This window comes from Brassica napus, chromosome A1 (genome assembly GCF_020379485.1).
Source record: "Brassica napus cultivar Da-Ae chromosome A1, Da-Ae, whole genome shotgun sequence".
NCBI classification, from domain to species: domain Eukaryota; kingdom Viridiplantae; phylum Streptophyta; class Magnoliopsida; order Brassicales; family Brassicaceae; genus Brassica; species Brassica napus.
The window spans coordinates 1,536,749-1,548,401 of NC_063434.1; the positions used below are offsets into that span (position 1 = coordinate 1,536,749).

General features: G+C 36.1%; 5 protein-coding genes across 5 annotated transcripts; 3 read left to right on the forward strand and 2 right to left on the reverse strand.

Annotated features, from left to right (window-relative positions):
- On the forward strand, positions 1-1,421 carry BNAA01G01860D. Its single transcript, XM_013794089.3, has one exon. The coding sequence runs from the start codon at positions 267-269 to the stop codon at positions 1,071-1,073; it is 807 nt and encodes a 268-aa protein (XP_013649543.2). The 5' UTR covers positions 1-266; the 3' UTR covers positions 1,074-1,421.
- Positions 1,422-1,651: 230 nt separating this feature from the next.
- On the reverse strand, positions 1,652-4,519 carry LOC106346151 (probable serine/threonine-protein kinase CST). Its single transcript, XM_013785442.3, has 6 exons — positions 4,188-4,519; positions 3,610-3,971; positions 2,842-2,977; positions 2,606-2,739; positions 2,365-2,488; positions 1,652-2,215 (listed from the first exon to the last, which is right to left on the reverse strand). Exons 1-6 carry the CDS (start codon positions 4,249-4,251, stop codon positions 1,752-1,754), a joined length of 1,284 nt encoding a protein of 427 aa, XP_013640896.2. The 5' UTR covers positions 4,252-4,519; the 3' UTR covers positions 1,652-1,751.
- Positions 4,520-5,668: 1,149 nt separating this feature from the next.
- Positions 5,669-8,074, reverse strand: LOC106346248 (protein RKD5). The gene is made up of 5 exons (XM_013785555.3): positions 7,861-8,074; positions 7,539-7,767; positions 6,463-6,716; positions 6,155-6,378; positions 5,669-6,075 (listed from the first exon to the last, which is right to left on the reverse strand). Exons 1-5 carry the CDS (start codon positions 7,910-7,912, stop codon positions 5,854-5,856), a joined length of 981 nt encoding a protein of 326 aa, XP_013641009.2. The 5' UTR covers positions 7,913-8,074; the 3' UTR covers positions 5,669-5,853.
- Positions 8,075-8,382: 308 nt separating this feature from the next.
- BNAA01G01890D lies at positions 8,383-9,105 on the forward strand. Its single transcript, XM_013785672.3, has one exon. The coding sequence runs from the start codon at positions 8,763-8,765 to the stop codon at positions 8,943-8,945; it is 183 nt and encodes a 60-aa protein (XP_013641126.1). The 5' UTR covers positions 8,383-8,762; the 3' UTR covers positions 8,946-9,105.
- A 449-nt stretch (positions 9,106-9,554) lies between these two features.
- Positions 9,555-10,723, forward strand: LOC106370238. The gene has a single exon (XM_048778629.1). It carries the CDS (start codon positions 10,398-10,400, stop codon positions 10,587-10,589), a length of 192 nt encoding a protein of 63 aa, XP_048634586.1. The 5' UTR covers positions 9,555-10,397; the 3' UTR covers positions 10,590-10,723.
- The last annotated feature ends 930 nt before the right edge of the window (positions 10,724-11,653 follow it).

Here is an 11,653-nt window from a genome sequence, read left to right on the forward strand (position 1 = left end):
TACTACTAAGAATGAATAAGTTATAAACTGCAGATGGGCTTATTACTCGTTAAGCCCACTGAGTTTACGCGTGTTTAATCAAACGAAGCCCACATGGATTTTTAATTAAATCCGACGGATTAAACGAAAAGGTGCGAATGAGACGTAAACGAACGAACACGACCATTTGAAACCAGCGGCCCATAACTACCGTGGCTCACAAGAAAGCTATATAAGGATTACTTCCACCGAGTTTGAAAACATAGTCTTCGAAAGGTTTTTACGAAATGACTAATCCTGAGAAAATGAAAGTGGACGGTGATACTGAGAAAGAGAAGGAAGACTCCTCCGATGAGCAATGGAGCGACGAAGAATCCGCCATGAGAGAAATCGTTCTCGGTCTCCCTGCTCTATCGATCAGCAGCGCAACCTTCGGTGTTAGTATCGCCGTCGATGAAGAGGAAGAGGCGCGTCTGAACGAGCAAGCGGTTGTTGCGGCGGAGTTGGTCATCGCTGCGGCAGAGGAAGCGGTTATGAAAGAGAAGAGCGATGGCAAAAAGAAGAAAGTGAGGAGACAGAGGAAGACGATGAAGCTTAATAACGACGATGAAGCGGGTGGTTCGAGTAAAGGTGGAGAAGCGAAGAAAAAGCAGAGGAAGAAGACTTCAGAGTTCACTAATCTGCCAAGAGGACCACCCGTTTGTAACGTCTGTGGAAGAGCATTTCACTCGTGGAAGGCTGTGTTCGGACATCTGAGGTCTCACAAAGACAGGAGCTATCGCGGGTTTCTCCCGCCTCCTAGATTCTCTGCGCCGATTAGAGGCGTCATGATTCCAGGACCGAACTCTGCTTTTGTTCGTGTTGTTGCCCGAGGAGGGAGCTCTGGTGGGGTTGTTGCCGCCGGTGGCGGTGGTGGTGGACCTGGTGGTGGTGCTAGTGGTGGCGAAGGTGGGAGAGGTGTAGGGATTGTTATGGATGTGGATCGAGTGGAGGAAGAGAAGCAGGAAGTGACTGAATCTGGAACCGCAGCGAAGTTTGATCTTAATAAGTCTCCACCGAAAGATGATGACGAGGAAGAGGACAAAACCAAGTGAAGATGTTTGAAGTTGAACACATTATTAGCTATTTGATTGTTTTTCATACAACTTATTTAAGTAACTTATCTTGTTTTTTTTCCTGTTTTGGACTAGGTTCGGATTGTTTTTGTTGTTATTGCTTTTGTGTGCAACACTTTCTATTTATGGAAATTTACTTTGGGACAGGCTTATTTCCGTATACAGCACGAACTTTTTTTAAGGGAAACTGGAATGTAAATTTTCAAAATGAAATAATGTGGGAAACTGATTTATAAGAAGCTTAATATTGTAGCCTCATTATCCTATTTTCTCAAAATTCAATCAACGAGCTCTTTTCAAAACGACCAACTTCCACAGCCGAACCTATAATAAGCATACGACGTCTTAGCCATTTTGTAACGAGTTGATAAATTTTATAAAGAACATAGAGATAAATACATTCAAAGCTTACAAATATATACGAATAAACATATTGACATCCACCATTCATATCAACATTATATTTGATCAGACTTCATAAATTTTTGCAACGCTTGTGCAACTTGAGTAAAGTATACTACAACACAAGTAGAGGATTATACACAAGTCACTCAAAGAATATGGACACTAAAGAAGATATAATTAATCTCATTTTAAAATAGAATATAACCAGAAACGACGCCAAAACCATTTAGTATCGCCCAAAAAATAATAACATCAAGCAACCATTTCGTTCTCTACTCCAAGCTTTCGCGGCGAGGGCCCCCTTCGTTGACCTGCCGCACCAGCTCGATATGCGTACTGATAGCGATGTGGTGAGGAACGAGATGAGCTAGCAACAGCCGATTTAGTGGAAGAACGGTCTGGGACTACGTTAATGCGTTGGATGTGTTCGAGTACGTCAACTACTTCCTTCATGTGGGGCCGGTTTTTCGGATCTGGCTCAATGCAAAAGAGTGTAATGCGTCCCATTTCTGCTGCGACTTTGGATGAGTATTGACCTACAATTCCTTTGTCCATTATATGTTTCACTCGGTGTTTGTTTACGAGTTCTGGTCTTAACCAGTCGACTAGACTCTCTTGTCCGTTTGGCCGTTTTGGATTGTGTGCCCTTAATCCGGTCATTACTTCTAGTAGTACCACACCGAAGGCGTAGACGTCACTCTTAACATACAAGTGGCCTGAGGATGAAGAATATAACCGGTCAACATAAATGTCTAAATGATTACAGTTTAACATAATATCTCTGGTCCCCAGTGATTACAGCCAAAGGCCATAATTATTTTGTGATAAAATAAACTATTGCTAATATATATATGTCTAAATGTACCTGTCGCCATATATTCAGGAGCAGCATAACCATACGTGCCCATAATCCTAGTCGTAACGTGTGATTTCTCTTGTGATGGTCCTAACTTTGCTAAACCGAAATCTGAAATCTTTGCATCATAATTCTGCGGATATGAACATTTCATAACAAAACCTCGTTAGGAAAAAAACAAACCAATAAAGATTTTACTAGTTGTTAATTATTACCATCATATAATATGGGAATTTTTAATCAGACTAACCGAGTCGAGAAGTATATTGGAGGCTTTGAAGTCTCTATATATGACTTCTCTTTGTAAGCCGTGAAGAAATGCAAGGCCCCGAGCTGCACCAATCACAATCTTGATCCTTAGGTCCCAAGGAAAAGGCTCGCTTCCTGAATCAAATAAGGATCATAGAATGTAAATAAAATATACTTTAGAATCAATTTTCGTGACAACCATGCTTGGTGTGTTGTGGGTCAAAAGATCTTAATTACGTCTGAAAAGATGATTCTCGAGGCTTCCTTTGGGCATGAACTCGTAGACAAGCAGAAGTTCTTTGTCTTCACGGCAGTATCCTAATAACTTGACCAGATTTGGGTGTGAAAGCATCCCCAAGAAGTTAACTTCTGACTGTCCAAAATCAAAAACAAAACCACAACTCAAATTTGGCTTTTTTTAACTTGAAGACTAATCCGTCAAAACTTTTACCAATTCTAAACTATAATGTTACATATGAATAATACCTTTTTGGGTCAAAATACATGAATAATAGTATAATACTAGTTAGGTCAAAACATATGAATAATACTTTGATTATATAAACCTAGCTACGTGTCCCCAACTCAAATGTCCAGTAGCAATGGGAAGTTCCTAACTAAAGTGAATATGTTGGCAAACAATGGATATAAAATTATCTTCAGATTAAAAGAAAAAAGTGGTAAATCAGTTTCAAACGATTATATAATTCTGTGTTGGACTTAGAAAATTGATAATAATATTAGTAGAATGCCTGCATTTAAACTAGTAATTTCCTAAATTTTAGTACAAACAAGTTTTATATGTTAGTATTAAATATTTATTTTAATCATTCTTCGGCAACACTCAAACAGAAAGTCAATGTCGTTTCTTGATTAGAATAGTCAACTCTTCATCTTGATCGAACCACGTAAATTTTGGTTTTTCCCGTCAAAGAAGCAATCAAGATCGGAAAACAATCTGTTGTTCGTTGAAAATAGAGAGAGAGAGAGGGAGAGAGATCTTACACGCCACTCTGCGAATCCTTGAACACTCTCGGAATTCAATCTTTTGACGGCGACGATCATACCGGAACCGACTTTAGACGGAGCAAGAGTCTTGGCATCGATCCAACCTCTGTAAACTTTACCGAAACCTCCTTGACCCAACATCGACTCCGGTTTGAAGTTCTTGGTCGCCGTAACTAAATCCGCAAAGCTGTAGACTTTTAGATTTGGCGATGCCAAGATTTGGCCGGAATAACTCATAACCCCACCGGAGCTCTCGCTTACCGCCTCCGAGAATTGTCCGACGCTAGTGTTTGTCGTCGCTGCGGTGGTGGACGTTGACGAGGAGAACCCTGTTCCATTACTGTGGTTGTTCATCGAGGCTGATTAATCAAATCACAAAAGACAGATAGGTCAGAAAGTGGACAACTCTTTATGTCAGAAACTGAAACATATCTTTATGTCCGAAAGTGAACATATATTTATGTCGGAAAGTGAACATCTCTTTATGTTGTATGTGACAGATTAAAAACCAAAATTTTCATGGATTTGGAGTGAAAATAGTAAGAATAAAATACTATGAATTAATAATGAATTACCATGAGTGTGGAGACCTGTGTTGGATGAAGAGGGAGACGAAAAGCATGAAAGGAAAAGACCCATTTCATCAGATGTATTCTTCTTCTTCTTGGTTCTCTCTCTTTCTTGATTACCAATTCAGACAAAGAGCTAGTGGATGATCAAGTTGCTATGAAGCGCCTTTATTGCAATTTAATTTTGACTTAAGGGGAAAGAAGGAAACTGGTGGGGTTGTAGATATAGAAGAAGATTTTAGAGTTCTTCTTTTTAGATTGAGGAAGGATGTAAGAAAGGGGAGGAGGTCGAGGAACCCACCATTCTTAAATACGACATTTTCCTTGTTAAAGTCAATTTTTTATGCATTCCCTTTGAATTAAAATGAATATATAGCAAAATGCCAACAAGATCGACCAAATAAAATTATACCATAGCAGAATCTTTTTAGTCTATAATCGATGCGCATAGCTTACAAACCACGTAATTATATGTATATATTTAAAAAAATTGCTTGAAACTAGTAATAAATAATTTACTGATTAATCCAGAATACATTTAAGATTTTCAGACGATTACAACAAGGCTGAATAATAAACATGGACTTTATATTCTGGAGTCAAGTTTTCGTTATAGTAGATATGATTAGATATATTGAAAAATAGAAAATGAAGAACTCTATTTATTGTGTACAGTGATGGGAAACCCATTACAGAGTCAAAAAATGTAATTTCCTTGTGCAAGCAAAATGCGTAAAAGTCAGCCTCTGGGTCACACACGGCTTGGAGTATTTGTCTTTTGTAGAATTTTTATTCTCCACAAATCTTTTAGTAATCATTTGGTTTCTATTATTTATAGCAAGTTGTTCGAAATCAGGAGACATCAGATTCAGATTCTTTATTGGCAAAGAAACTAGTATATGCATCTGTTTACCAACGTCAGTAGGTGAATCTATTTTCTTCACTTTGTCAAAGATGTTCACATGATAACATGGTGTTACAAAAAAAAAAAATAATAGTTCACATGATAACATGTTTTCTAAAATATAACATGTTCAAATGATCTTTATGAAAACAACAAAAAACGCTTCGAGAAACGTCATGTTATTTTCAGTTTATTTCCTTTGAATTGTTAAAACAAAATTTGATTAAATACATTGAAAAGGACTTCGGAAATGATACTTTTTTTGGGTGTAAATCGGAAATGATACTTGACCAAGTAAAAAACGAAAACGAAATTTAATCCACGTATTCAAACGCAGAGAATTTCAGCAAAGACATGTTTTCGTTTCTTGGCATAAACATAGTCGGTGGAACACTCATGCACACTTGAAGTGGTTGCGAACCTCATTGTACGGTACACGTTAACCAATTGTCGTTGTTGAGTGGACTGAGTCATTGTAGAATTTCAAAGCACGAGCTAACCAAAGGGACCACTCAACTCAAGAGCACCCCTACACTAATTGCATTAACTAAAACTTTCATCACACTATTGAAAGTTTTGAATCTTGACAATGGACTAATCATTTTGCATCAATTAATTCCGAGTTCCGAAGCACAATGAAGTCATGATACCAGCAACAAAAATTCAAACCAACATGGCCTAGGAGGTTCTGTCAGACTTGTGACTAACATGGATCTTATAACTAACTAATATGCTCGATAATTTTGTTAATAAAAGACCTAAGATCTTTTAAGTTGAAGAGGAAGTGGCAAGAGATTCTTGATTCTTCTTGGCTCTGGAAGCTCTATGTCTTTTTTTGAAGTTGTCTTGTCTGAATCTTTTGGTTTCTATCTGTATCTCCATGAATGGTCTCTCAACTATATTTCTCATCTCTCTCTCCAGTTTCTTCTGTTTCTTAGCTACCACCATTGCTGCTGCTTTGTTCTTTTCCTGCTGCTTCTCTGCTTCTTCCTATCAATACAAAACATAGCAATGCTTGTTTAAGCCATTTCAAGTATTAGACTGACGTTGAGAGAGAGAGGGAGAAGACCTGAAGATCATGGATGAGACTGTCGAGAGATTTGATCTTCCTATGAGGCCACCGAGGAATCCCAAACTCTCTGCATTTCTTTTTCAAGACCGTGAGACCGACATTGAGTTTCCGAGACGCTTCCACGATAGGAACACCAAAGTATTTGGAAAGATCTTCTAAGCAAAGTCCAGCAACATGTTGGGATGGTGTCCTCCTCTTCTTCAATATCTCTGTCTTAGCATCTGTACTATTACAATACACTTTAAAACTAGCCTAGAGCTAACACTTTTAAAGAAATAAAAAATCGGTATGGTAGGAAGAGATACCTGATTCTGAATGTTCATTTTGGTCATCTTCAGATTCCTCAGATTCAGATTCTGAATCAGGAAGGCGGTTAAGATCTTGTTTGAGGGCAAACCTTTGCGGTTTAGCCTGATCAACTTCACCATATCCAACTCTATCTTCTTTGACGACGAGGTCCAGCTGTTTAGGCTGGTCAAAGTATGGTTTCTTTGGTTTCAGTTCAGAGATGAACTTGAGCACGTTAGCTAAATTAGGGATGTCCACCAGCTTAGGGTTTCTGCCAAATAAGAAGAGCAAAAACATGTTTAGTTTCTAACAATGCACACAATCGAAAGGGTGTTGCAAAACAATCTCATCGTGGTTGTATCATTGGATTCAAAAATCATATAGAACAATTATACTAACGAGTGATTTATTGAGTTAAGGAAAGAAATTAAATCTAGACTCCACAAATTTGCATATTTACTTAGCTATTCTTTAAACGTTTTATATTATAGTTTCATACGCTTTCTGTTTCGTGATTTTCAATCAGAATTTTTGCGGTATTACAAAAAAAACATTTAAACTCTACAGAAGTTTAAATGTGTACAAGCGTGTTTGTTTAATCTTAGGAAATACATTAAGTTGGATATTAACGTAATAATCACACTGTTCCTTTTATAATTTGACAAACTTGGGTTTAATAGGACTGATAAAATTTATTTCTGTGAATTACTAAACTAGAATTCATTCAAAAGAGATTTGACTACCAAAAAATAAAGACTAACTAGATTCTAAAGAGCGTATATATTTTTTGTTTTACATTTTTGTAGAAATCTAATTTTTATATTTATGTTTTTTAGTCGTATTTGTATTTTTTTGTTTAATATTTTTCTTAAATGATTAATAAAAAGTTTAAACAAAAAAAAATGATTAATAAAAAGTTTTAATAATTGTATTTTTTTTTTTTTTCAAGTTTTAATAATTGTATTAAGATAGTTGGATCACACATATTTACGATTGATGTAACCGCACTAAATTATACAAAACAAACGGCAACAAAAGTTAAATTACTAACAAAATCAAATGCTGAGAGAAGCTTATAGAGAGGAGGCGTTACCTTGAAGGGCATAGAAGGGTAGGAAACTGAGGAAGCGAGTGGTTAGACCGGAACAAGAAGATACATCTCCACGTGCCAAAAACCAAACCTAGCGAGATCTCCGGCCGCTGGAGACCTTCCGAACAAAACAGAGGCTTAGCTTTCTTCTCCACATAACGGCCTTTCCTCTCGAACAAGAACTCTCTCTCAATCTCCACGGATCCATAGACATGCAAACTCCTAATCATCTCTGCATTAACCCCCCACACACACAAAAAAAAAAATCTACTTTTAAACCCGACCCGACAGGAATCTAGATTCTCTTACAGTAGTGTTGACTTACCTTTATGGTTGACGCCCTGGAAAATGGCGAGTGAGGTCAAGGAATGTGCCATTGTCCGAAGAAGACGAAGAGACGCAAGGACTGGAGATTTTACCCAAAGCGACCTTTTTTTTAATAGAATGTTTCCTTTTTAATGTAAACAAATCTGCTAAAGAATCCAAAGGTTTGTATTATGAGAATATAGAAGCGTTTCGTCATCAAGTGAAAAAGGTTCAAAGGCGAGTTTTGTATAAAATGACCTTTGTTCACCACTAAAATTACCGGTCAAGCCACTGGACCTACTCATTAATTTATTGTTGTTCTCGGTTACTCAAAATATTCGCGAGCGCACGTGTAAGCGTGTGAGGGTCTTCCTGTAAAATAGCAATGGGAAGCGGGCCTCAACGAGACCGAGCCCAATTAGCGAAACTCTCACACGCTCGGCCCATGTCTGAGAAGTGGTAACCGATATGATTCACATGAACCATGCATGTGTCTTTCTTTGCGTTTTTCTCACAACCATAATAAGTGTTAGTGTAAATGAAGACAATTAGGAAAAGACGCCGATGATCCCGTGATAGTCTTTAATTAATCGTTTTTTCTTTTGAAACGTGATTTGATAGTGATATGAAGAAGATGGCTCCTAATTTTAATCTTATATTTCTGGAAATTTAGGCTACATCGACCATTATATCAACAGTTGGTCAAGTTTGTCATACTATATTTTAACTGGAAGAGTCAGGAATTATTCATGAATTCTCAAAGTTATCATAGTTAAGAAACGGCAAAGCTTGGCGACCAAGATAAAAGAGATCAGTCACTTTCAGTAAACGTGTCCAAGAATATTCAACGTTGGTTTTGTCTTATAAATACATAACCTTCACATACTCCGGACCACACACGTTTTCTTATAAACTCCGGTCATGTCTCTCTTAGCGTCCTTCTTTGGTTGCTTCGTTCCAAAATCTGGCTCAAAGATAAGCTCAAGCGATGGTAGTAACTCGAAAGTCATGTCCTTAGAGAAACCAAAAAGCAAATCCAAATCTCCAAGAGCTCCAATGATAGTGTCTTATTTTCCCGTAGGTTCGAATCTTTCGCGTCTGTGAGAGAAGGCCAGAAGATGAAGTGTGTGGGATGTTGACATATTTGTTGTGAAGGCTTTCGTTTTTGTTTTGTTCCTCTAGTCCTCTTTTTCTGTTTGATTATGTATAAATTGTAATAGACCATTTAAATATTTTAATAAATGGCGAGAATTCCATTTCCTATTGTGAAGATGGTTTCGTCGTTGCGTTTGGTCCTAGGCTTGTAGGCTTCCGGTGGTCAGTTTCTAGACAACTGAGGTGGCGGCCACTCTATAGTCTATAGAACCAAATTTGCTTTAGGTTCCTGTATCTCTCAGTTACAACAGTTTTGTGCTTCTCTGGTTTAGAGGTTGACTATGGGTTTTGTTTGTTCTTTCAGTTTTGAGCTTTAAATTTTTATTTTTATAATTTACAAAACTATAAAAGAACATGAAAACCTTTAAAGGAACTGGATAAAAATATATATACCACACAAAAAAGGAAAGTATCTGCTTTGCATTAAACCGGATTGAAATTGTAACGTTCACATATACAAGATAGAAGTGAAGTAGTTGATAGTATCAAATAAAAAGCTCAACAAAACGTTAACAATTAGAAAAATACACAGCCTCTCGAACTTTTCCAAAAAGGGGGTACAGACCAGAATGCAGCTTAGACACTCTGTCCCTCAAGATTAGGCGCATGTTTTTCGCCTTTGCAATCTCTCTATTTTCCATTTCACAAATAAGATAGCAGCCATAAGAACATGCTGCCTAAACTCATAAAACACTAATTCTTGACAATGCAAAGATAGTTTGACGGCGAGTAGAGAGGACAATTTCAAAAGCGGCTAAATGATGGAACCTTCCGAAGCATAAGAGGCTGGACACTTGTTCTCTACTCAATTTCTGAGCTTGCAAAGTTTGCGGAGAAGACAAAAGAAGTGAGACGTTTCAGGACTTATTTGGCATGAAATTTCTTTGTACAAATTTGATCTCTCCATTCCTAACGTGTCACTTAGCTGTAGAGAATTTTTTAATCTTATATACATTAGATTTAGTTTTCCCCTCTAATAACTAAACAACTTTTTCTTACCGTAGACCTTATCGATATACGTCGATGAACCATGTGAAAATATGTGTCTTTCAAAACGCTTTTGTTTTGTAATACCCATAATAACAACTTGATAGGATTAGTGATATGAAGACTATTAGGAAAAGACGACGATGATCCCGTGATAATTGGTCCATTTTAGTCATATATGTTAACAATCAGAAAGTATTCATGAATTGTCAAAGATATCATAGTTAAGATAGGGCAAAGCTTGGCGACCAAGAAAATTAAAGAGGTCACTTTCAAGAAAACGTGTCCAAAGAACATTCAACGCTGATGTTCTCTTATAAATACATACACTTCACATAGTTACCTGATACTAAACCTAAAACATCATCCATCCTATATAGACTCCGGATCACGCACGTTTTCTTTAACACTCCGATGTTCATGTCTCTCTTAGACTTCTTTTTTGGTTGCTTCATTCCAAAATCTGGCTCAAAGAGAACCTCAACCGATGGTAGTAGTAACTCTAAAGTATTGGCCTTGGACAAACCAAAAAGCAACTCCAAATGTCTGAGGGCTCCAATCATAGTGTCTCATTTTCCCGTACGTTCGAATCTTTCGCTACTGTAAGAGAAGACCAGGAGATGAAGTGTGTGAGATGTTGAAATATTTGTTGTGCAAGTCTTTCCTCCTTTTTTGTTTCTCTAATGCTCTTGTTTGATTGATTATGTATAAATTGCAATAGACCATTCAGATTATAAAAACATATATCATTCAGATTTATGAATAATCCGGCAACAAAATTATTTGATTCGTATTCAGGACAAATTGAAGTTTTAACGTGTACATATTAGCAAAATAAATGAACGTGTACATATTTAGAAAATAAATGACAAAACAATACTAGTAATTCTGCTAATCAATGCCAGGAGGAGAGATCACTGTGTGCGAATGTTATACCATAGATTTGTTTTACAGGGGGACACTTATAAAATGGGTCCTAGCATCAACAACGCTTAAGATGTACATGGCGTCCGCATTAGGAGTTTCTTTGGTATTGGTCTATTAAATTTTTTAAAAAAAAAACTTTTTACTAGAACATTTTTACCTTCTTTGGTGAAAAATGTTAAGATTTTTACCTTTTTTTTTGTAAGATGTTAACTTTTTTACATGGTGTCTGCATTAAATTTTACCAATTTTGTAAGATATTCTATTCGAAAGATAGTGCGAATAGAATATTTTACAAAAATATCTTACATTTTTGTAAGATATTTTCTATTAGGAAGTAACTTCACAATTATTAATATTTTAATGTAAATAGTGAATTAATTTTTTATACTTAATTCGCAATATCTTACAAAATTTTTACCATTTTTGTAAGATATTTTCTATTAGGAAGTAACTTCACAATTATTAATATTTTAATGTAAATAGTGAATTAGGTATAAAAAACTTATTCCGCTCAAAAAAATAAAAAAATAAACAATTACTTCATCTATTTTATTGATGTCTTGGAGTAAATTACAAAGATTAAAATTCACTTTTTCTTAAATACACTTCTAAAAATATTAATCTAAAATAATTTAACTAATCATTAAAGAACATATATAATCTAATTAGTTAAACAGATTTTAATAAAGGTAAAATTAACATAAAAAATATTAAAACAATTTATATTTTAAAACAATAAAAAC